Genomic DNA, 26203 nt, shown 5'->3' with positions numbered 1-26203 from the left:
TGGAGCTCTTAAGAAATAGAAACTGTTTTTAAATACTGCTGAGATTAACAAAATGCTTTTAAATGCAGCTCTGCATCTAGATGCTGTTGTGTATTCATTGAATATCAGAGTTCAATCAGAAGCCTTTATCCAGACTAGTTCCTAATTCTAATTCAGGGCTCTGAAGTTAAATACATACAAGTCATTCCAGGAATTATAATTCAAAGCCTCTGATAGCAAAACAAAACCAAAACATTTGCTCTGTACTGTATTTAAATGTTGGATTTTTCTGTAACAGGAGCCAGGAAAGCGATCCCAGCTCTGGAGGATGACAGACTCAGGAATGCTTTGCCATGAAGGTTCTTCAGTTCCCCATAACCCCCACAAACCTTCTCCTCGCTCCGAGGACTCCAGCATGATTTTAGATATCGCAGGCCTGGCAGCTGTCACAGATAACAGGTATTGAAATACAGTTCCTCAGGACACTGATGGGAGTTTCTAACAGTGTTTTTGAAAACATACTTAATATAATATTCTCTGAATATGGAAAGACATTGTTCTGAAGGCATGTGAAAGAGCTGGATTTCATCTAGCTTTATAAAAAAATGTCGTGATCACCTGTGTGACTTGGAAATACTTGTAAAAGCATGGCTGATGCCTTTTCAGCAGGAGACTGAAGAGCACTTCAGAAGAGAGGTTAGGAAAACGACCTGGGGCAGAATAAGTGTTCAGCATTAACACAAGTGCAGAGTAAAAGCTGTGAGGTGCATCCTCTGAGCCCTGGGGCTTCCCCTGCAGGTACGAGCCGCTGATGCTGAGGAGGCCGGACCAGCGGCGCAGCACGACCCAGACGTGGAGCTTTCGGGATGGGAAGCTGACCTGTGGGATCCATGGCCTTGTTGTCCAGGTCAGTAGTGGTTAGATGCTGAACCTGTTTTGTTTGTTGCTGATGTAGATGACAATCATTTGGGATTAGTATTGAAGTGAGCTAAAAGCTTTGAGGCAAGTTCAGAATATGGAGTAAAGCAAACTTGTGCAGGCAGCTTATGGTTTAAGTTTATATTAGAATGTTCTTATTAATTTCAAATAACTGAAGGGCTTGCACTGTTAATTATACACTAGAATAGTATTTTAGTTAGTACTGTGATACTACATTGATCATGTTGTGATCAAATTACTGCAGTGTAGTAAGTTATTACTTTAAGTGACAAAAAAAGCTCTCCATTGCTCTCTTTAGATAATATTGCTGACTAAGTAAGGATTTACTTTCTTATCTGTGGGTCCAGGGTTCCTCCTTAGAAAGCTTTCTGTCTTTTTGGAGAACTTTTCAGGAAGGACTTTCCAATGTCCCCTGATGATGTGACAGCTTCAGTTTTAAACGTGCAGTGGGAATGCTTAATTCCAACTTAGTTACCAATAACCTGCCTAATTATCAATTACTTAATTATCAATCTGGGCTGTTTCTTTTATCTGCCAACTGACTAAACATGAGTTAGCAGAAACCTTAGTAATACCAAGTAAAATGCTGCTGGAATGCTCTTCTTTTAGTTCTGCAGAAAATACAGGTTTAAACTCATATATGTAAATAGTTACCTACCTAAATAGCTATCACTTGATTACTTAATTTTCTTTCTTTACTCTTTTTTTCTTTCTCCAGGCAAAGGGAGGAATACAGGGTCTTCATGATGGAGCTGAAGTTGTTCTAGGTCCTGATAACTCACTTGAACTTTTAGGGCCAGTTCCACCTGAACAGCAGTTCACAAACCAAAAGATGAGGCCTGGCTCAGGAGTACTGGCTGTGAGAGTAGTCCCAGATGGGCCAACTAGAGTTCTGCAGGTGACAGTCCTTCATTAACTAGAATCTAGTTCCATTCTTTGCTTATACTGGCAGTATTCTTTTTCTGTATTACATCTTTAAATCCTTATGAGAAGCTGCCTTTATAAGGACTTGAAGGGGATGAGAATGTCATAAGCCAGATGTAGTTATTACAGGAGTTTTCCTTGTTCCTAATTTTTCAAAAAGGTAATTCGCTAAGGTAGGACAATGTAGCTGTTATTTATATATCTGAAAGGAGTCATTGTAGTAATTTATTTGTTTTCAGATAACTGATTCTAACCAACGTAGGAGTGATCGTTCATTCAGTGAAGGAGAAGAACTTCCAGTTACAGAACAAGATCTGCGCAAGTTCAAAAATCCAGATACAGAACAGGAACTAGAAGTAAGATATGACAACTAGTCTTTTTTATTTTAATTTTCTTTTCTAGATTTCAAGAGGGATATGATGGTCAGTAACCTCTCCTGATGATGACCTTGTATTATAAACTTTAGATTTTCCTGCTACAACTTCTCATTCTTATAATTTGGGTTAATATGCCTTAATCCTCTTGATTCTAAGACTAATTTTCAAGGAGCTGCTCGCCCTCTCTGGAGATGATCCTAAAAAAATAATTGCTTTTCAGAAATGTTTATTTGATGTCACAAGTTTTTCCAGTGTTGGTCTGTTAGTGGTGGGATTTTTCCTGTTCTTTTCTCAGGTGCTCGTGAAACTGGAAGGTGGAATAGGATTGTCTTTGGTCAACAAAGTCCCTGAAGAGCTTGTGTTTGCAAGCCTCACCAGAATTAATGTCCACTACACTCAGCTCTCAACCAGTCAGGTGCTAGAGCTCAGTGTACATGATATACAGGTATTTGCCATTTTGAAACAAATTCATTTCTTCATGGTTCTTCTTCAGCCTTTTGAGTCATAATAGGTTTGGAAAATGTTTAGAGCTGCAACAGAGATCTTAATTCCTAAATATCACTGGAGTTTCAATTCTGTTTTCTGTCTGTTTTGTAGGTGGACAACCAACTTATTGGCACCACACGGCCTTTTATGCTCTTTCTGACACCCAGGATGATTGAGAATGAGCCCCTGGACCCTGGGCCTGCTGTGCAAGTCAATGCCATGAAATTTCCCAGTAAAAATGCACTGACTGATATATACAAGGTAAACCACCATGTTTAGTTTGTGTAACATAGGTATTACTTTGCTTAAATGAACTTCCCTGTTCTGAATTTTTACTTGTAATCTGAATTCAGTGGTTTGTGAAATACACTTTGTTGAATTAATTCTGAAGCTTAAAGGACACAGCATCCACCTTCTCATGTTGGCTGTGTTTAAAGCTACAGTACAATGATGAACAGGGTAATTAATAAGTATGTTAAAAAATGTGACAAATCAGTCCAGACCCCTGTCTGTCCATGTCTCTGACCTTACTTTTCAAGGCAGTTATTCTCTCCTGAGAACTGCAGCACAGTGAACCAGAATATCTCTATGTTTTGCCCTTCAGGAGTTCAGTACAAAGCTATAACTTCTCTCTGATAAGCTGTTATCTTGCTGCATAAACCCAGTTCTGTGCTCTGCAGCCATTTGGAAATGTTGGCTATAAATTTATCCACCAACTGTGGTGTGTACTGTGAGGGCAAAACTGAGTTGGTTGTCAAGACTTACTTTCTCACTTGGAATCTTCACGCATGTATTTTGACTGTTTTGAAAAGCAGCTGATTTTCTGAAGTGTTGGAAATGCAGTTCAGATTTTGAAGTGTTAGGATTAGGTAATAAAGCACAACGCCTTCCAGAAAATTGAAATAATCATCGGTGGTTGTAGATAACTTGAAGTGAAGAAAGCTACCAAAGACATTTTGAAGGTGGGAGTCTTGCTACAAATCCATGAGAGTGAAAATATTCCATTGAAATAGAGCACGTTGTCCTTTTTAATAGCTTACATGGATAATATTTCTGATGTTAATGGTGTAAACTGAGACTTGTTTATCTCTGTAGCATCTGCTGATCACTGCCCGAAAGTTCACAGTTCAAATTGAGGAGAAACTACTTCTGAAGCTATTGAGTTTCTTTGGCTATGACCAGTCGGAATCAGGTGTGGTATAAGATTGCACAGCCCAGTTTTACAATATACAAAAGTATTATGATCTTTGTGTATAAAATAAGTAGAAAACACCAGCACACTCTTGGCTGTGTGGAACTACCCACTCTTGAACAGAGCTGGAGATGCCTCAGTGGCCCCTGTGAAGCTGTTGATGGATGTTTTGCCTGTTGCAGAACTCAGGTGATGCCCAAATACAGCCTGTCTCTGCAAGAAGTTCAGTATTCATTTTCCATTCCTGTATCTGGATTCATCTGAACTGGGATAAAAGAAATTGTGTTATTAATTTAGCAAACCACTTTGTTTAGTGATTTGTTTGTTTGTTTATTTAACCCAGGGCTAGAAGTGAGAGCTGTGTTAATTTGTTCCTTGGGCAGTTCCTCTTGCTTCACTGCAAGAAAATTTTGTCTGACCTTTGTATTGGCATCCATACCCTTAGTTTTAATTGTAATGTAAGTTTTCTTTCATTCACTGAGGCAAGACAGACCTTTTCAATCTTCTGATCTCATAGATGCTATTCTAATCCTCCTATTTTAGTGTTTATCTAGTGCTTTGGAAACTTTCTGAAATGTTTGTTTTGGAGTGACAATTGAAAAAGTAATTTCTATTATGCAGTAGCCTGTGCACTGTTACATAATAACTATCACAGGAAAAGAACTATTTTTGGCATGATTCCAAATGGGGCCAAGCCTACAAATGATGCTCCAGAGTTTTGTCTTGCTAATCCACAGTGTCCTCTGAATTGTCTCTGCAAAAATAACAGTACTGCATTTCACAGAGGACCTAGTGATGAGGAAGAAGTAAAAATTTTGAGTTTTGCTCTAAGCCTTTTAACTAATCTCCCCTTTGTTGTGGTTTATCCTGTTCTTTTTGCTCTTTTTTTCCCTTACTTACTGTATGTTATTTGTAGTTTGTCTGCTGATATCATCCTAGATTCAGACAAAAATAATTTGCTCATTTACAGACAAAAATAATTTGCTCATTTGCAGTTAACATGTTTTATTGTTAATAAGTCTGAGTGCATGAGACTTGGTCATCTTTTGTCTTTGCCTTGCTTCCACACAACACCCAGGTGCTCTTACAAATAACATGAGCCTGTTAAAGTCAACTGAATTTGAGTCACCCTCCCTGTGAACTGATTTATTGGATGTCTTCCATGTAGGCATGATGTCCATTGTGTAGTGAATATCTGAAAGCTTGCTTTTTACATTATATTCCTAGTGAAGTGTGTAAGAAATTAGAGAGAGAGGAAAACAGACTGTAAGAGCAGGAGTGCACAGTAGGAACATTGCATAGCCATGTGTTATCTCCTTGTGTCTGTGTGCTGATAAAGAGAAATTAGAAGTGAAATTAAAAGCTCAAATAACAGGTTTTAGAGATGCAGAAAGATCTGACAAAAATTCTTGAGCCTCAGAGGTCAACCTCGTGTCACAAGGCATGAGTAATTTTGCTGGCTACACCAGCGGTCACACATACTTTTTATTTGTGCAGAGGACTGTTAACTCTTAACAGAGTGTGCATTCCTAACCCCATATTTATTTATCTTTAATTGGTTCTAATTCCTGTGTTTTGTCTGGATGCAGAGGTTGAAAAGTATGATGAAAACCTCCATGAGAAGGTTGTCGAACAAGGCGGAGCACAGAAACGATACTACTTTGAAAATCTGAAAATCAGTATGCCTCAAATCAAGCTGAGTGTCTTCACTTCCAACAAGCTCCCTTTGGATCTCAAGGTACACCAGAGCATTCCCAGAGTGGGCTTCCAGTAAAGGGGAGGAAAAGGGAACAGATGCTTTGATACTTTTAGTTTCCATTTACTCTTGCATTATCCAAGTTAAAAGTAATAGAAGCTCCAGCAACTTCTCACATTTAATTAGCATATTTTCCAGTCTCTTGTAATAGTCCTTCATTTTTGTAATTTCAGCTGAAGCACAGCCAACTGGACCTAATGACTCACTGCTTTACAATGGACCTTAGTTACAATAATGGAAGTACAAAGAGCTTAAAGGGAATTACTATCATAAAATAAGAAGTTATTCAACTTAGAGAACAGAAATACCGGACAACTCCAAGTGTTTTTGTCCAAAAAATGTTGTTTCATTGGAATTGGAGAATTTGCATGAGCACTGTGCAATATAGTCAAAAATTAAAGTGAACTGAGATTGAGTATGAACTTAAAATAGGTGGGAAATCTGGTCTTTTACATATGGTCATAAATCTGGCACAGTTGGGAAGTGAATCAGGGATTCCAGATTATGGCCAGAACATAATCTCATCCAGTGTTCCCAAATCGTGTGTTAGGACCTTCCTGGACACAATAAAGTGGCAGAAGTCAGTTTTAAATGATTAATTTAACATTTCAGTCAGAAATACTTCAGTTCTGTCTGAGCTAATACAACTACTTCTCTCCAAGATGGGAGAACTGAAAGAAAACCAACCAACCAAACCATAAAAAAACCTTCCCCATTGTGGAGGTTTCAAAAAACCAAAACTGAGATGCCAACTGGACTTTTTTGTCCTTGATATTAATTGACAACGATGAGCAAGCTTCTAAAGAAGTTTAGTGTTGTGTAATGAATGTCTGTCATGGAGTCTTACCAAGACAATCCAGAAGATCACCAGTCCTACATTGTTGTATTCTTTTACCAAATCCTTGTGCTGAGAACAGTTCAATACCCAGCTGGGGTATTCCTTGGCTGTGATATTCCTTACCACTAAACACAGCAGCAGTGTCCTGAATATGTAGTTGCATTTCAGCTGCAACATGAAAACCCTTGTAATTCCATTAGCTGAAATGCAGACTGAGGAAGCAGAACTAGCAGTGAGCGCCTTTAAGAACCCAGCTCTGTGCATTGTTCTGTTTGGATTTCCTACTGCCCCTGGTATAGGATTGCACATGGATCCATCTTGGCAGCCGCCAGCAGCGCTCCCAAGAGAAAACTTGGCATATACATTTTTCCCCATAATGTTAACAGTCCCTCCATATTCTGTATATTGACTTTCACAGAAAGAGTTCAATTCAGTTCTGTAGTACAGGAAAGTTCAGGGTAGGAGGGAGAGAATTATCACAGTAGAGCCTTTGTGGAAGTTTTTCTAATTACCTCTAATGTTTCTAGCTTGGGCATGGCTGTCTGGTAATTTGGTGTAGACAGATTATTTTTATTAGGTACCAGTATTAACAAAGTTGCCTTATATAATATCTGATAGTTAAACAGGAAATTACTTCCTACCCAAGTGAATAATGAGGACTACTCTGGTTGGTCATCCATTTACTGAAAAAATAAATAGCTCTTTTCTTACTTGCAAACTTAACTCAGACCTGTAACTTGCCTTAATTGCCTGCAGATGGCACAAAAACTTGTGTTCCTTAGACCAGGCAGCTTTGGTGATTAATGTGTAAAGATAAAACATCAGTGTGAAGCTTCTTGCCTTCTTGGTGAGTGTGCAGATGCCATTATCAAGACCTGAAGAAGAAGGGGCCTCTTTCTGTCTTAAAAAAATTAGCTTTCTTAATTTTTTTCCAAAATTTTTTATTTTAGTGTCTGTATTTAGATGTTCAGCTTGTCCACCTTAAATGCGGTTTTTTATGTATAAATTGTACAAAGCACAGATGGCCTATGAGCTAATTACAGTTTTAGTTTTCTTCCTTGAAAAATAATGGGGGAAGCTAGTTTAAAGAATTTGTTTAGACCACATAATGTTAAGAAATGAGCCTCAGGCTTACAGGAAATTATGTATGTTATTCCAGCTCATCCTGACTCTTAATCCCTTCACAGAAGTTCAGCAGGGTGGAAAACAGCCAGTTTTGTCAAGGAAATTAATTTAGGGTTGGAGTTTAATTGAACATTAGAACAATATAGCAAAATTATATATAGAATCTTAGACACATTTTGGTTTGAAATATTCCTATCAAGTGTAGGAAACAGATTGCATTGGAAACTTAGTGACTCTTGAGTTACTGAAGAAATGCAGTGCTAGGAAGTCGTGAATGCTTAGAGTTAAAAATTTGTGGGTGACTGCTCTCTGTATCAAAGTGTCCACACTGCAGTGGTAGAGAACTCCAGCAGCTTCAGAGAATTTTGGTTTGTTACCCATTTAAAGGATGCTGTGAATGAGAAGCAGAGAGAAGAATTACAGTGGCAATATCTTTTATTTACTCAGGCGTTGAAAAGCACACTGGGGTTCCCTCTGATCCGGTTTGAAGATGCTGTGATTAATCTGGATCCTTTCACTCGGGTCCATCCATATGAAACTCAGGAGTTCATCATTAATGACATTCTGAAACACTTCCAGGAGGTCAGTAGAGATTATGTTGTGGCAAGGGTTGAACTTCTCTTAGTTGAGGATGTGGGAACTCTTTCCTGACTGTTAGATGTTAGTGCTGTGTTGCTTCTTTGGTATATGGACAAGTAGTATCCTGGAAGATACATAAGAAGAATACACTGCATTTTAAGATGAAACTGTTGTTAATTTTACTGGTATTTGTGTGTTGATTTCTCTAGTAAACCTACTTGGGTTGGCATAAACTTCTGTTGTGGGTGGGATGGGGTTTTTTTCCATCAACCTTGCTGGTGTTAATGTGATCTGTGAGAAGTACTTTATTCTTCCTCTGGATTTTACAGGAGCTGCTGAGTCAGGCAGCAAGGATTCTAGGTTCTGTGGATTTCCTTGGCAACCCTATGGGTCTACTGAATGATGTTTCAGAAGGTGTCACTGGACTTATAAAGTATGGCAATGTTGGTGGTCTCATCAGAAATGTCACTCATGGAGTATCAAACTCTGCTGCAAAGGTAAAAATTGTGACATTAAAGTTTGCTGTAACAATAAGCAAAAAATAGGCAAGAAGTCCATGCTTCAATTGCTTTATGTCCTGTTGGTTTTGTAAAAATGGTGTTTGAAGTGTAGATTTTGTTTTTCTTTAATGCTTTCTGTACATCCCTGGGATGTCAGAAACAAGAGTCAGTGGACCACTCAAAGCCTTATTATTGCTGTACAGTTGAAACAACAGTTAACCAAATTGAGAAGTAATTTGCTCCTACATGCAAATGAACAAAGCTGCATTAAATTATGTTTATAATCTACATAGAGAGAGAAAGCACTAGAGAAAGTGTATTACTAGAGTATTTAAGGAGTTATTTAGTATTACAGGAGTTGTTAGCTGTTATTTTTGAGAAGTGGTTAAGGTGATGTGAATAACAATTATTATGCTGACACCTGAGGTTTGGGGGGTTTGTGCCACATAGCATAAGGAATTTCTAGATTGCTTTGTATTTATCTGTAGTTTAATTCCAAAGTTTTTGCATGGTGAACATTCTTTTCTCCTTCCTGATGATATCTGAGAGAATTCAATTACATCAGTGAAAATAACTGTATTTAGTGCCCAAGAGAGGGATGGTCTGAGACAGGAGTGAGAAGTAGGAAGCAGTTTGGATCATGGTTGATGCTGTGCTTGACACTTAGCAAACGTATGTTCTTGAAATGTTTTATTACGTACATGGAGTGTTGGCATGAACCCCTTCATGTATACAAAACTGCAATAATGCTTTTTTGACACAAGGACATGTTGGTAAATTTGGTTTTGTGAAAACTCTTTACTTTCTCTTATTTGTTGTGGTGTGTTTATTATTATCATCGTTTTCCTAATAGGTAACTTTGTACATGTATATTGTCATTGTTCATTCTTAAACTACCATTCCCACTTACTTGAATACAAGGAAATCTGCTTTTTCCCCTCCTTAGTGAAAAAAGGTAATTCAGAAGATGTGAAATATGCAGAATCTGTATAATTACAGAGAGCTCAAGACTAACATCAAACCTGGACCATCACTTAGTGCAGAGCTGAATCTGACCCAGAGAACTGGGCCATGAAGAACGATGACATGCACATTCTCTGTCATAATTAACTTATTTGCAGCATTAGCCTATTTTGTACAATTTCAAGAAATTCAAACAAAATGCTATGTTGATATTCCTTCCTTAGTCTCTTAGTAGGTGGTTCTCAGCACTGCAAATACAAGCAGTCTGGTGGAAGACTTGCTGAGCTTCTGGAAGGCAGCTGTATCTGTCTGCAAATGAGTACTTTTGTCCATGCTTTGTCATGGTGGTTGTAGTCTCTGGTGACCCATCCACTCCACCCAATAGAGTATGTTTCTTTAGAGTTTCCTTTCTATAAAGTGTTGCTTCCTCATCGCAGTCACATCTGCAGCAACAGTCTCATAAATCTTCCTTTAAAAGGCACGAGCCTTCCTCTGTTTCCCACAAGGGCAAGGTCATTCTTTGAACTTTGGAGTCATTTGTAACCAAGGGGTTGGTGAAGGAAGATTTTCAAAGGCAGAAGGGCAGTTGAATGCTGAGCTCCTTTCAAAATTCAACAGGAGCTGAGTGCCTGCTTCCCATTTATACCTTTGAAAATCACCCCAAGTACTATTTATCTGTCTTCCCAGGTATTTTTTTCTTTCTCCTTGATGCATCAGAAATGTCTCTGTGATGCAAGTCTCACAGTTCCCTTTTCAAAGTGTTTTATATGGTTTATGTATTTGTCCATTTGGAAAAAGGAGAAAAATCCATAATTTAAGAAGGCTTAGTAGTACATTGTGGATCTCCTTGAATCCTCCTTCTAAAGGCTGAATCTTAATTTCTGCTGCATAGAAGACTGATAAAAAAGGCTCAGGTAGTCAGATTGAATTCTTCCTTATGCACTCTATTTAGGCATTTAAATCTGCTCGAAACCTAAGCCAGGAATGTCCATATGATAAAAAAATTGTCATTTCAAGTACAGTTTGGGATGTGTTATGTTCGTGGTACAACCTAGAAATTTTACTTTCTGTCCTACTTTGTGTGTGTCTTATGAGTGTGTCTAGGATATGTAAGGTATTGGTAAAGAAAATTATGTGGAGAGAGAAACCAATTTGAGTTAGTCAAGAGAAACAAAACTGGAACAACAGGTCGTTTTCATCTTGCTGTTGGTGCTCTGGGAAGGTATTTTTAAGTATATTTTCACTGCATAAATTTTCACCTGATTCAGCTGTGCCACAGAGGGCTCTTGTCTTTGCAACTTATTCTGTGGATCTGGTAACTAAAGCAGCCAAAACTAGAGGAGCCTGTGTCCTGCACAGGCACTGAGGGCTGGGAAAAATCTCCATTTTGGTTGTTAGACTACCTGACTTATGAAGTGTCTGAAATAAAAATCTATCCTAGATTTTAAGATGAGTTAGCTATTAAGGTGTGAGTAGATAGATAAACAAAGAGTAATACTGTAATCATGGCTTTAAAAGTAACACTGCTCAACTGAATCGAGAAGTAAGCTATTGGAGTTGTATCTGGTTTTGTCATTTTATTGCTTTTCTATTTTATAGTTGTGCTGATTATCCCTGTAATGGCTTTTCCATGCATTTCAGAGCACGCAGTGGGTAATGCCTTCTTTCAAGTGGAGAGCTGCAGTGTATTTAAATTGGCACAAAACCTTAGGTTAAATAAAGTTCACTACAGACAGTTTTGTATTTTTTATCCCTTGGAGATTCCAAGTTCTGTATTTTAAAAAGTTCTTTGATCCTAAATATAGACACCAGAGGGAATTTCATTCCCTCTGAATGGAGCCTTCTATAGTTGCCATATGCGTAGAAATGTCTCACATTCTTGGCATCCACACTTTTCTTATTCCCCCGTTAGGCATGATAGAACTAAATCCTAAATTGTTCCTGTTTCAGATGTGTTTCAATTAGAAATGAATATTGAACAGTGAATTAGCAGCTGAACAAAACTGTTCTGTAGCTTGTGTTCTCCAAATGGAAAAGTAAGTGTGGTTGTTACTGGCTATTAGTGGCAAATAGGTGTTGTGCTGACACAGTGAAATTCCTGGTGGTAAAGGATTGAAAAGATTCACAACTTGACAATACTGTATTTAATGTGTCTGATGCTTTTCTACCTCTACCATGAATTCTCTCATGTTTTAGGAATTATGAGCACACAGTAGTTAGCTGTTACGACTCTGAGGTTAGGATACAGGATGGAAATAATTGGTATGTTACCTCCCTTCCTCTTGAGAAAAAAAATTTAATGAACTTCATGAAAGAGCCAAATTTTCATATTGAACTTAGGAGTTTCCAGTTTAATTAGGCTTCTTAAGGAAAGGTAAACCATCAGTCACAGCTGCATTTCCCTGTTAGGTTTTTTGGGAAGTACACAGTGTTCTGGGAGACAGGCTTCCTTCCAGAAGCAGGCACCTGAGGTGCCAAAACTTCCCTAGAGGGGAGTTGCAGCAAAATGCATTTAAGTATCTCTTTTCTTTTATGGCTGATGTACCTTTCTGCCCTGGACTTTCACTCCATCTATTTATTGCAGCTGAGTTCAGACTGATGGCAGAGGTGCTTAACAGAGATGGGAAAAGAGGTGAGGTGTTAGAATCAGGTAAGAAAACTTTAAGGCTAGTAAGGATGCTCCACGTGGGTGTTTGGCATGGAGGCATTTGTAGAACAGGAGTATGAAAGCAGCACAAAGAGAAAGGGGAGTTTTAACCCTCCTTGTGAGATGAATCAAAGCAGAATCTCAAGGGGTTGGCAGTGACAGAAAGATAACTGAATGGAAAATAAAGAGGAAGTAATAAAGGAATTATCTAAAAACAAATCTTGAACAAGTGTTTGACTTGCATGAATGTTAACCTTAACAAAGTTGGCAGTAAATACAATGAGAAATGGCTGTGGCACAGCACAGAAGGAAGGTACAGTTTGAGCAGTCCCTACCCAAAAACAGATAGAAAGGTTTCTAAAACAATCAAAGCTGATGGTTCCCTTTTGTTTAAAGTTTCTTAGTTCACTTAATCAACTACTCCTCTTTGATACCATTCAGAGGCAAGAACAACTGCCATTCTCCCATCTTTGAAGTTATTGTAGTTCAGCTCTAGCAACATTAGCTCAAAATGCCAAGGAAGTAGATGAAAATAAAATCATATCTTGGTGTCAGGGAATTTCTAACAAAAGCCTTTGCATATGAAGCCTGAAAAAGAAATACGTGGTGGTGTTTTCCTCAGAAGAGTCTTGAATAGAATCATCAAATGATGCTGTAGAAAGGTCCTGGTGGTGTTTGGGTTCTGAGTTTGCTGAGTGTCCTACCACTCTATGTTTTCATGATGTTTGATTCCTGGCTCTTCTCCTTAGTCTACTACTAAGTCTACTCCTTAGTCTACTACTTAGTCTACTCCTAAGAGCAGAATGTGTGTGGTTACTCTCAGTGTCACTGGATAAAGGTGAGGAAGGCTGGAATATGTGTCATGTTTGTGGGCAACCCTACAAATTAGAATTAGAGTTTTCCTTCAGGAAAGTTGGTGGTCATCCCTTTAAAAGGGCAGCTGAGGTATTGAAGTAGTGGGATTTAGCAGCATTTACCATAATTGTTTTCTGTTCCAAAAGTGATTCATGCAGTTTGGATCAAATAGAGCTTATTCTGCATTTTCTTCAGTGTAATCTTTGTCTTTCTCAGTGTAACATGGAGGCTCCTGCAGCCGGTCCAGGTGGCACTGCAGATCTTCTTCAGTTTAACTTGCATTTCGTCCACAGATGAGGAGCTCGTGCAGGTTTGCATGAGCAGTGAGAATTTGTATCAAAATGTGCATATTATGAGGTAGAAAGCAATTGAAATTCCCAGGCAGAAATGTTGAGTACTGAAGGAACATTACAGATGAGGCCATTTCCCCATTTCCTGCCAGTTTGAAAAGACAGCAAGTTTTATGACCAATTAGTGGCAATCAAAAGCCATGGAAAGTGTCAGTTTTAATGTGCAGAACATCTGGTATCTGTAATTAGTATCTTTGAAAGAGGTTTTGGGATAAAGGATCATCTTTGAGAAGTCTGAAATATTATTTTGTTCATCCTGGTTTTCATTTGTACCATGGGATAAAACGTGTGTGGCCAGCATCGAGGTTAAAAGTTTTCTTCTCACTTTGGTTTAAATTCAGCCTTGCTTTTACAAAGCTTCTTTCACAAAGTGAACACACTTTACTCCAGTATATTTTTATGTGGAGTATGGGTATGGATGTGGGTAGATTGAACAGAAATGGTGATATATTCTGTGAGAAGAACTGGTTTAATGTGGACTTAATGTCCTAAATGTACCCCATTCAAAAGCAAAGGGACACTTTGGTGGCAGCTTTGAATGAGCCTTACCCAGGAGAAATGACTCCGTTGACAGTGAGAGTCCTGTAACAGTGCAGCAGCTGCACACATGGACGTGCACAGCTGGATAGAGGAATGTACAGGTGACCATTTGACAATTGAAAAAGGAGATATTAGAGAGCTTTAAGTTTTACACCTGCTCTAGAGCTTCATTTTGAAGGGGGTTACCAGCTGAATGTCCTGTAAAATAAAATGCACTGCTCCTGTTTTGCTGACTCATTGGAGAGCTCAATGAGCAAAGGAGAATTTAAAATGAGGTATGCAAAGAGTTGCCAAGTCATAAACTGTGACACTGGAAATAAGCGTTTATCATAGATGAAATGAAATTCAGTTTTAAAGTGCAGGTTTTGAATTGTTACATGTCAGGCAGACAGGCACATCTATCCCATTTATCACCATTAGCATCTGAAGGAGAAAAAATGAGGTGTGAGTTTGAAATTCATAATTTCAGTCTTGATAAATGGCTGACTGCACCTCTCTACTGTGTATTTAAAGTTGTCGAGTTGAGCAGAAAATGTTAAGTAGTACAGAGTTAAACCTGAGGTTCCTTCAGTCTGTAACCCTGAGGAGTGAAAATAAGTGTTTCTGTGTCCAGGGGAGAAGGTCAGGCCGTACCAGGAGATCCAAACAGCTCAGAGTCTTCACTATTCACACACACACAGGATGGCAGGTCCAATTAATGTGCTTGCATGGGCTTTCCTTCAAAATACCTAGTAGAAAACGGAAAGCCTGTTAGTTTTTGAACAGGAGGTTCTTTCAGATCCCAAGTGTGGTCACAGATGGTCATGGCAGAAAAAGAAATTGTCTGGAAAGAGCCTAAGTGCTGCAGTTAGTGCAGATGGAAATGCTTTTGGAAATCAAAATCAAGAGAGCTGGTTAAGATGATGTTAAAACCAACCTAATGTGGCCTCTCTGAATACTTTGTTGTTAGCTACTTTGTTGTTAGCTATTAACTCAAGGTACTGGATCTCTTCAGGGTTTTGCTCTGTTTTTCAGTTTATTGAGGGGTTTCGTGAAGGAGGGCAAATAATTCCATTCCCAAAAAATAAACAAACACGAAGACCTTCAGGCTCGGTAAGAGTTAAGGCCGGGGGGAGGGGAATTATCTGTTAAGAGTATTAGTTGTTTAATAAAGCACAGTTGTCCTCCAGATGAACCCGCCAGTGACTTCGCGATTGGGGTCATTCCAAGTTCATGCTGTGGACTTTTGACTGCCTTCTGTGTCTGTGAAAACAGCCGGCGGTTCCTGCAGGGATCACTCATTCAGCCCTGTAACACAAAACTATTGCCAGCGGGCACCTGCTGGTGCTCCTTCCCAGGAGGTCCCCGAGGGAAGCGACCCGGCTCCTGGGGCACGGCGGGGTGGAAACAGCGGGGCTCCCCGGGGACACCCGGCTAATCACAGCCGCCCCATCGGGGCCGCCAGCAGCCCTTGTCAGGATGCATTAGGGAGCTCAGTTAACGATGGGATGTGAGCTAATTAAAGCTCCTTTACTTCGGGGCGTATGACATCAGTAGGGGTGGGGAATGCTGCAGGGAATCTCAAGGAGCAAGTTTGTTCAGTGGGAAAAGCCGTCGGCTCCTCGCGGTTGTCAGTAATTTGGAGAGGGTCAAAGTTTATGTTGCTCTGAAAATGAGAAGCTGATTATCGCTTTTTGCTGATTTAGTATTTTCTAAATTAAGATTGTGTCGGTGCTGTTCAGAGTGCCAGGACTCGTTTCTCTCTGCGCAGCTAGGCTGGGTTATAAATGCCTTGGGGGCTCAGCCTGAGCTGTCCTCTCTGGTTAGGACTGGATCAAAAAGTTGACTTGGTCTGTCTTGATGTGTAAAGGAAGATGTAAAAGTCTAGAGTGTAAAAATTTAACTGAATTCACAATCCTGCCTGCTAAAATGCCCCAAGTAATTCTTATGAGACTGACCAAAGACATGGCAAAAATATTTTGGGGAACAGCTTCAGACCAGTAGGCCCCTTTGAAACCTGGCGAGGAAGCGCCTGTATTTTCAAATACAAGCATTTCACTTTTCAGTGCCAGTGTAAGACACCATTGACCTCAGTGATAGGGAGGGAGGAAGCTGTGTTTGTTGTCTGTGCCTACTGCTGGCCAGTTTGTAAAATGAAATATATACTGCTTCCACTCTATAATATGTGTGTACTGATGAGTAAAGAAGCTGCTCTAAAACTTACTTCTATTGTAAGTCACAGAAATGTATTACATATCAATCCTGAGACACTGCAGTAAAAGCAGGGCTGCAGAATTTACTGGACAACTTTATCTGTCCCATTGCACCCAGTCCTTGTGTATATCCAAGAATCCAGCAGGGCTTTTTGATTTTTGTATTTTCCAAAGAATAGCAGCAAGATTTGAGGATGACCTTTTTTAACCGCAAATCCTAACAGCATGGATCTGTGTCTCCTTAGCCTGGAACATGTACACTGTGAGGATTTTTTGTCTCTGTAGGGAAATGCTTAGTTTGTAACTGTTGTCTTATACTGACAGACATCAGCATAAACATTGTCTTCCTCTAAAATACCATTAGTGAGTTGTAGCGTTGTAAGAAATTAAGGTGATTTTTAATAATGTAGCTGCAATGAAAATGACCACGAAGGACTGAACTAATTTCTAAATTAGTTCTGCAAAGCAAAGCAGAGAACCAAATAAATCCTGTGATTTCTGATCTAAACACAGTTCACTGTGAGGTTTGCACAGAAGTTTTAAGTGATCTGTATTTAATTTCATCACTTTCTCCCTTAACATTCCATTTTGGAATGTTCTGCTTTGCTGTCAAAAATATTTGTAGATGTACCATTCTCTGATGCTAGAATTACAATGGAATGTTTGGACTCAGATCATAATTGTGTATTTATCCTTTTGGGATGTCCTTAGAGAACCAGGCAGTGCCAAGAGCTTAAAAAGACTTTAAAAGATTACTTAAACCTTATTTCCATGCTGTGTGCTTCATGTATCTGGCTTAGAAGGAACAAGCAGTCTGAAGTCGAGTTTTCATTTGCTTTGAATTCTTTCTGTGCCCCATAAGCCTTAATTGTTTGGCACCAGCTTTGGTTCACAAACACTGTATATGGGTGTTTTTGTTTTTCTTCTAGTGCTTGAAACAGCAAGGGATATGTAGTCAGTGGTAAAAGGTTTTTGTGGTAAAACTTCCTTAATTATTGTGCCTTTAAAAAGAAAAACAAAAGACCAAATAACCCAAAACATGAATAGATCCGTTTCTTGTACAGATAGTATTTCATCTGCTTTTGCAGATCTTGGTGAATAGTTAGTATTGATTGTTGGTGCTGTGTAAATGTAAAAGAAGAAGTGATGAATCATTGATTTACTTGGGTCTGCAGAGGAGGAGGCTGAGCCCAGCATGCCTTGGGCTTGCAGAAGTGCTGTAACATCCTCAAGGGTTGTGGAGGGCTGAGAGTGGTTAGCATGCTCATCCAAAGACAGTGTGCACACCAGCATAGTGTCCTGGGATTTGGAGGAAAATATATTTACCCTCCTCAGGAGGATGGGTTTATGTTACAGCAGGTAGGCTGAAGTGCAGTGAGGTATGTTTTCTGCTTGCGGTTTGTTACCAGTCAGTAGCTTCATATCATACGTGAAGTGGTGTGGGATGAAAACCAGTGATCCAAGTGTTTAGAGTGTAGACCTGGAAGAAAAGATCAGTGTCCCTCTGTAGAAGGATAGTGCAGGAAGAACCATCTGCTTTGGGGACAAAAAGGGTGAGAGGAGGCAGAGGGTGTCTTGTGAATGAAGGTGGATGAATGCTCAGCTGCCTGCGGCTTTTAGGAGGGGCTGTCCTTCTGTCCAGGCAAAATGGATAAGGCAAAGCATTAAACAATACATACTGATGATAAGTTGAAATATTTTAAGTACATGAAGTGACAGAGCTTTTAATCAGCAGTCTGGAAGGCTTCTGTTCCACTCTGTTTGGAGAGGCCAAGTTGACAAGTAAAATACCCACTTCTATGTGTGCCTTGTGCAGACTGGCTTCATCCAGAAACACTTGGAGCCTTTTGGTCTGGAAGTAGGTAACTTTCCTTAGCTGACACTAATGTATTGTGTTGCAGTTCTGTTTCAAGGCAAAGGATGTCTGAAATGGGAAAAATGCAGAGATAAAAGAACAAGTGAGTAATTTGGTTTTTTCATCAGACAAAGAACTCATTATGAAAATTAGGGTAGAGAAGAGGGAGCTGTTTTTTACAAGTCCCTTGATTAGTTTCATGTTTGTTCCACAGTCTGTTTAGTTATGTTGGCATTTACATGGTCTTGGGTAGGCTTTGAAGTTACCAGGTCACACCTTATTAACAAAAGCTGAGGAAGACAAGGGTGCGTCGAACTTTTGGTGTCACCTTTGTTTATCTGGAGCCTATTTGCTCTGTGACCGGGTTAACAGCTCAATAAGGCACCATCTCTGCAAATTCACAGTCCTAAAACCTCAACTTCAGCAGCTGACATTGCACTCCCCAGAGGAGGCATCTAAGAGCATGACATATAGTGGGGAAAAGGCAAGTCTGCTTTTGTGCTTCAGCTTGTTCATATCTCCCTTTGGAGTTTAAGCTGAACTTAAACTGCTTAAATTTCTAGTGCTTGCTTAGGCTTCTGATCCTGAGGTAATGGCTCAGGAACTTGTTCTTGATACAGTGATTATAACAGAGACAGACTGGGCAGGAGGTGTCGTGCAGGTGTTTGGTTAGTTGTGGGGGTTTTATGTTAGAAATCTTTAATTTCCTTATTGTATAGGTAGATACAATCCTATTAGCTGAAACAGACTTCAGAAACCATTTCGGGGTAAGTATTTCTGAGGTGCACAGAAAAGTTAAAAAGAAGTGTCAGGTTGTGACCCCCAGCAGGTGATAAAGATGGATGTAGGTGTAGTTCGGATCAGTAATCAGGGTAACTCTGACACCACAGTCTAAATATGAGTCTAAACCTCACAGAAAAAGGATGAGTTGCCCCATTGCCCAGCAGCCCTTCCCATCACTTGCTAATGCCTGTGGACCATCTCCTTGTTTTATCTTCCCTGGCATTTCACCTCTAATTGGCAAACTCTGCACCGCAGAGCAGGAAGGGGCTGGTCCCAGCTGGGAATGGCTCAGGAGGGACCCACTCACTGTGCTGCTCACTGAGGAAGCCTCTTGCTTTGGTTACAAATGGTGCAGATGGTGACAAAAGTTTGGCTTCAGTCTTTATTAAAAGAGGCCAGAAAACAAACAGTCCCGGGGGAGGGGGGGAGGAGGAGCCGCTTCAAAAAGTAATTCAACATGAACTTCAGTTGCTCAGTTCAGATTTTGAATGTGTGCTCAGTTCACATTTTGTCACCTGAATCAGGGCAAAATGGAAACATTTCATGGTACGTTTGGTACGTGAAAATCTTTAAGTTGTTTTGCTTACAGCTGTAATTCAGTGCTATTTTCGAAATAACACTAACAAAAATGTCCCTGTTTAACATTGGGTTTACAGCTAATGGAGTTTGACTTTTAAACTATGTGTGTGGCATTTTTTTCTTTTTCCTCCTTACTAAGAGAAATACACAATTGCAGTAAAATTCTGTCTACACACAAACAGGATTGCTGTTGACAATTAGGTGTCAGATTCTGTGTCTGAGGAAGAAAGGAAGAGATGCTTGAGGAAAGACTGGATTGTATTCACAGGAGGAGCTGGAGTATTGGAGCTGGAAAGTGTGAGTGCGGCAGGGGGTGGTTCAGGGAAAGCTGCAAAGAGAGATTACCAATTCTCATCAATAAATTGGTTTATTCCTTCTGGCTGATGTCTAGTCATGCACTACTATAACTTCAAAATGTGGTCTTGAAAAATCATTTTCAAGTGTTGAGAGATTCTGTAATGAGGTTTGAATTCTGAAAACCTGTTGAGCCTTTCAATTTTTTATGGCAACTACTCTAACCCTTATAAGCAAAGTATTTTTCCAGAAAACACCCTAACCGTAAACACAGTTCATAGATAGCTTCAGGTTGGTTTGTGTCTCTAAGATTTTTTTTTTTTTTAAATAGCATCTACTTTAAGTTCACAACAAGGTCAAAAGTAGCTCAGTCCATGGTCACTATGTTCTGTTTAGTCTCCATATGATCAAGTCACAAGAAAGGTCGTGGGATTTCATTTCCATCCTTGTTAAAATCTACTTGTTTAGATAATCGGAGCCGCTGGACTGGTTTGTCTTTAGGCTGAAAAGGAGTGTTTCAAACCGGGACATTGTGTCATTAGTGAAAAAGAAACACAGCCTTGGAAGAAATGGCAGAAAAAGGAGGGGAACTTCATTGTGGCAGTGGGCCCAGAAATGAGCTCTTTGTCCGGTTCTTTTTTAATCTTCAGTGCCTCAGGGTTTCATAGCAGGTCTCAGTTGTCCTCTGGTGCACACCTGAGCCATGGAGGGGTTTTACTGGAGCTGCTGTGGCTGCAGAGGAGATGGTCCATGAGACATAGGCTGGTCCTTACACAATAAAGTCCTTTTTCTGGAAGAGCTGTGGTCATGCAGGACACCGGGGACTTCAGCACCCTGAGTGTCTTTGGCATTCCTGTGGCACCTGGTACATTCCCCAGCCCCAGTCGAAGACACAACAAAGCTTTAAATGATCTTGCCTTCCACAAGGGCGGAGAGATGAAGTTTGTTCACTTCTTGAAAGGAGGTACAAATGCTGATAGTATTTGAGAGTGGTACAGGAGGTGTCCAACTACACATAAACAAAACGCAGATAGTTTTTGGAGAGTGTTCCAGGAAAATTCCTTCTGGGAGTCCTTTTCTCTAGTAATATCCTGAATACAAGGCAAGGTTGATGGTTTTCTGTCTCCTTTTCTTGTCTCCCTCCTTCCACCGAGCTTCTGGTTTCTATCTGATTACATCAGACTAAGGGTCAGCAGATCACAACAGATCATTTTTGTTTGGTGCTTTTATATTGACTTGCACACAGCAATGGTCACAGTTCTCAGAACAAATCCTGTTTGGACATAATGTTCCCAAGCATGTCTCCTATCCCTCCCCACATTTTTCAAGGTAAGTGTAAGGAGTCAAAATGCTCCACACACACACTCAGGGTTCCCCTTGAGCTTTTGGTTTCATACCTGTGGACACATGTTGGAGGTTAGAATTATTTTTTTTTCCCTTTCAGGAAATTTTCTCCCATTTGTTGCCTAAGAGATGATAATGGTGATACTTATGAGAGACAAAAGATGTGCTGGATGAGGAGGGAGAGGGGTGCAACTGGCTGCCCTCTTAGCAGATAGGGCTTTCTCTTGGGAAGGGCAGAGATACCATGAGATACTGGCTGGGGAGTGAGATGCTGGGTTCAGCTCCTCATCAGTGGGGAGATGCTGGGCTGAGGCTGCTGAGCAGAGAATTCACCACCACCACCACCACCACGGGGTTCTGTCCTTTACTGCTTCTCCTGCTGTGGGTGAGGCTTTGCTGATAAGAGCAGCCATTGAACTGGGGCCTCATCAACACCCGAGCTCACTACAAAGGGCGCTCACCATCTGCTCAGGTGCCTCAGGGGACAAACCTGGGACCCCGAGCCCCTCTGAGGGAATATCTCCCAGCTGTTGGCGGGAGCCCAGCTGCCACTGCTGGTTTTTTGCCACTCCTTTGGGTTTCTTGCTGCACTTTACCTCGACATCCCTGTCTGCCTGACGTCCACAGCGCCTGCTACAGAGTTTCTGCTGCACTGTGTTTGCCACCCCTGGTATGCCCAGCCCTGCCATTCCAGCCTGCTGCTCTGAGGTTCCTGCTGCAGTCCGTTTTGCCACCCAGAGGGGCACTAGGACCAGCAGGAGCCCCTTTTCTCTCTGCACCCGCCACTACCGTGTGGAGAGGGACCGAGCCCCGCGCCACAGCGCCCCCTGCAGGCTCGGAGGACTCACCGCCCTGCCCAGCCGGGAGCCAGCAGCGCCCCTGCTGGCCGTGCCCAGAACTGCGCCCAAGGGGAAGGTGCCTGCGGCCCAGAGAGGGCTGGGGCTGGGCTCCTGCTTTTGTTTGTTGTTGTTACCATTGCTGTTCTTTCTTTGTCTTGCTATACATATATATACACTAGTAAAATCCCATATCTTTTCCTGAAAGTCCTATCATTTCAAAGTTGTAATAATTTGGATGGAAGGGGATCACATTCTCCTTTTCAAGGGAGGTTCCTGCCTTACTTGGCAGACACCTGTCCTTTAAACTGGGATAACACTTCTCAGCACAGCTGGGAATCCTGTCAGGGATCTCCCCCTGTTGTGCTGTGAGTGTGGCCTGGCTTCCACTCCTTTTACAGCACAGCCACTTCTACCCTGAGTTACTGAAAAGAATTTAATTAGCTCTTTAAAAATGTTGTAGTTTCATGACAGGCATATTTGCCTTGAAGCTCTGCATATATCTTTGCAGAGGAAACGCTTTATATCTAAATAACATTTCTTTCAGATTTTGAAGGTCATGGGCATTGCTTTTGGTACATCTCTCATAGACTTGGTTTGTTTTGGCTTGGCCACAGTAGTTGGGGCATCTCCTTGTCACCTCAGGATTCCAGTTACATGTGTTGATGTAGTTCTGAGCTTTCTCCATGGCAAAAGACTTGGACAGATTCTGTTATGTATCAAAATGAGTTGTATAAATTTCACAAGTAGGGTCTAGGAATTTTCTGCAGTGAAGCTACTTACCAGAAACAGTTTTTGTTCTTCCAGTAACGGAAAAGGTCTTCTCTTGCAGTTTGCTGGGACTTTGTCGGATGGTTTGGGAAAGACCATGGATAACAGACACCAGACAGAGCGGGAATACATCCGATACCATGCTGCAACCAGTGGAGAGCACCTTGTAGCTGGAATCCATGGACTTGCACATGGTAACCCTTTGCTGTAATTTTCACTCATATCTCTCTTAAAGGGGATGATCAGATTGTAAATAACTGCTGGGGGTTACTGCTGGGTGTTTGCTAAAGCCTGGGCACTGGAGCTATCAGAGGCTTTATATTTGAATTTCAGTGCTGACAGGTTGGGGTGGGGGCATTGTTTGGTTTTCAAGTCAACAGAAACTACATTTAATAATCAGGGGTTTTCACATGCAACTGGAAATAAAAGCTATTTAGCAAATTAAAATGACAAAAAAAGTTCATCCAAAACATCAGTTTCTTTGTGGAGGCATGAAATACCGACGCAAACAATTTTTTTGAAGGCCAGACATTAAAAAAAATAGTATGCCTGGGTTGTAGCTTTCTTATGTTTACTTTTAGCTCCAAAAACCTGAGTTTCATTAGACTCAGTAAATCAGTTTAAAGTTACATTTCACCAGTTGGGTTATTTTGTGGGTTTTTTCAGTGTACTAAGAACTAGAGACATTTATTTGTGTAAAGGGTAGTGGACTAGTTTTAATTTGGCCAGAACTTCACATCGATTTAGTTCATGATTTATCTGTTGAAGAAGGTTAAATCAATACAAGCCAAGTTTAAAGCAAATATTTATATTTTGCATCATCTTGGCTCAGTTTGTTTAAATGTTATTCTCACAATGTAACTGTTGCAGCCTGTGCAAAGCTGATTTGGCTTTCCCTAAAAGAGGATCTTTTCTGTGCTGAGAAAAGTCTTTTTGCTTTGGTCATACAAAGACACTACACTGTAGGTGTGAAAAATATCATGAAAGGTTTCTCTCACACCAGTGTGCTGAACAGTTTGAAATACAGGAAATCCAAAATATGTGAATCTTTGCTGAGAAGTCCACTATAAAAGAACTTCACTGTATTGTATTATCCAGTAATTAGTGTGACTCTTCTAGCCCTAAGTCTGTGGCATTTTTAAGTGCTTCCCATTCAATTTTTTGAAAAAATAAAGGAACTGCTAATTACTACATTTCAACAGACAGGATTTAATCATAAACTATAGTTACTCAAGAGGAGAGATTTAAATACTTTGTGCTTCTTGAGTTTGGCAGTTTAGATCTGCCTGGTCTGTACTTGAGTTACAGACCTCAGAGGAGCCCTTGGCTGCTGGAGGCTGAGCAGGTGAAGGCTTGAGCCAGCCCCTAGAAACTGATATTTTAATCACAGAGATGTGAAATCTCCAAAGTGTGTTCACAGACAATGTGAACTGTTCCAAGTCTTCTGAAATCTCAGTAGGTGCTTGATTTCTCAGAGCATTGAGGTTCTCAGGAAGGGCAGTGTGCACAGAAATGTCTGTCAACAGCATCATAGTTTAAGTCACTTAAACTGACTTTAAAGACAGTTAAAGTGCCAATTTTAAATAGTTGACGTTGTCCAATGGAGAAATGCACTTTGTTGTTTTCTGTCTCAAATTGTACCAGCTTTTGTGGTGATGGAATTTTTTCACATCCTAAGTAACCATTTAACCTGGGCAATTAGTGAGGGCTCTTGATGCACTTGCAGCTGCAAATGAACCTGTATAAAACTACTTCTAAATACATATATTTAATGATGCATTAAATGTTTTTCAGTGGGATAATATGGTCTGTACATATCCATATACAAAGTATAAAGTTACTGGTTGAAAGTTTGTGTATTGAATTAAATGCACAATAAACCATGTGGACAGAGGGCATGAGGTGGATGAGGTTCTGTAAGTTCTAGAACCAATAATTTTGGACTTCTCTGCTGCTCTTGTCTCTGCCAGGTATCATTGGAGGGTTGACAAGTGTCATAACGTCGACAGTGGAAGGAGTGAAGACGGAAGGAGGAGTCAGTGGTTTCATATCTGGCCTGGGGAAGGGGCTGGTGGGCACCGTCACCAAACCTGTGGCAGGAGCGCTGGATTTCGCGTCAGAAACGGCGCAGGCAGTGAGGGACACTGCCACCCTGAGCGGCCCCAGGTCAGCCACCACTTGGTATTTCTGATCAGTAATGCTGTAAAACCGTGTGTTAATGCCTGCTGCAACTTCTGAACTGGTTATCCTTCCTCAGGCAAAGCAACAATCATCAAAGTTACCGTGAGCTGTTATCCGCCCGTTTCATTCCGTTTCCTTTTGGTTTAGTAGATGGCATTTGTTGATAATCTAACAAGAGTGAAATTTGCCTGGAAAAGCTGCAACGTAAAACAGGGATTATTAACCTACACCATTAGATGCAGCAAAAAAATTTAGAAAGGCTGTATGTAGTAAGACTAAACTTCTACCACTGAATCCTCACACAGAGTTGAAATGAAGGAGTTGTCCCTGCTCGACTTCCATCTTCCATTTCGCTGTAGAAAAACAGCTCTTGGAAGGTTTGAAGAGTTCTGTCATCAGTTTAGTGCCACTATGTTTTGAGTTTTATTTTGTGCAGAGTTCTCAGTTGTGCTGGGGGGTGGCTGTGTACCCATCCTCCTGTGGCTGTGAGGTGTAAGCGCATCAGGACTGATGCTTTGGCTTCTTCCTTTGGTCAGTTACTGGTGTAACATGGGCTCAGCAAACTAACAGTGGTTTTGCTTAAAATAAATAAGTGTTCATTAGTACTTTCTGTGAGTGTGGCAGAGGGAAAGGACCAAGGGCTTCTCTGAGAGAAGTCTTTGTGCTCTTTGTGGCCAAGAGTTTGCTTTTTATTACTATGCCAAGATGTCCTCTTGTATGTACATGAGACCTGTGTGCTGAAGAAGTGAAAGAAAACCCTAAGTAAGTTTTGTTGTCAGAAAGCTTGGAGAAAAATGTTTGAAAAATGTTGGAGTTTTTGCTTGTTTTATCTTCCCATTTGGCTTTTCCATTTCCTGTGTTTTATTGTGCCACTCTTGGAATTCTGAAGGGTCTGCATGAGGGTTTCAGTAAACAATAAGTTTGATGAAGTATGAGGTGCAGAAAGCCTAAAGAATGACCCTAGGTGGGCTTTGTTCTGAAAATGGAAGTTTGTGTGTCTTGCATATTTGAGACTTACCCTGATTTGTAAAACCAAGAGGTCAAGGATTGAAATTTAGTAAGTATATTTGCATGCACGAAATTAAATGAGAACTCCAAGTGCATCCCTGAGAAAATTCAGTGTTTTGCTTGTGCATATCTTAATTTTGTGACTGCACAGGTTGACTGATTTATATAAAGGTGGGGGGAAGCACACCTGTCTGTGCTGTTAGCTGGATTTCTGATTGAGCTGTGTGTCTATTGTAATTTGTTTCAAAAAACACATATTCTTAAAATTCATGTTTTGACATGCTTCTGTGAGATACAGCCTGTACACTGT

At 40.4% G+C, this 26203-nt stretch overlaps 1 protein-coding gene across 4 annotated transcripts in view; it reads left to right on the top strand.

Moving 5' to 3' along the window:
- Window positions 1-26203, top strand: part of VPS13D (vacuolar protein sorting 13 homolog D) — a 96252-nt gene that overhangs the window by 50030 nt on the left and 20019 nt on the right. For all 4 annotated transcript variants that reach the window (XM_066334313.1, XM_066334314.1, XM_066334312.1 and 1 more), the window contains 12 exons: window positions 278-438; window positions 778-886; window positions 1637-1816; window positions 2082-2198; window positions 2515-2664; window positions 2817-2966; window positions 3801-3897; window positions 5487-5635; window positions 8064-8198; window positions 8525-8692; window positions 22766-22898; window positions 24675-24870. In XM_066334313.1, coding sequence (XP_066190410.1) covers window positions 278-438; window positions 778-886; window positions 1637-1816; window positions 2082-2198; window positions 2515-2664; window positions 2817-2966; window positions 3801-3897; window positions 5487-5635; window positions 8064-8198; window positions 8525-8692; window positions 22766-22898; window positions 24675-24870 — 1745 coding nt within the window. The remainder of the gene's footprint in view (window positions 1-277; window positions 439-777; window positions 887-1636; window positions 1817-2081; window positions 2199-2514; window positions 2665-2816; window positions 2967-3800; window positions 3898-5486; window positions 5636-8063; window positions 8199-8524; window positions 8693-22765; window positions 22899-24674; window positions 24871-26203) is intronic.

Source organism: Sylvia atricapilla, chromosome 22, assembly GCF_009819655.1.
Source record: "Sylvia atricapilla isolate bSylAtr1 chromosome 22, bSylAtr1.pri, whole genome shotgun sequence".
In the NCBI taxonomy this organism is placed as follows: Eukaryota; Metazoa; Chordata; class Aves; order Passeriformes; family Sylviidae; genus Sylvia; species Sylvia atricapilla.
The sequence above is the reverse complement of the archived record's forward strand: the minus strand, read 5'-3'. Positions and strand labels throughout refer to the sequence as shown.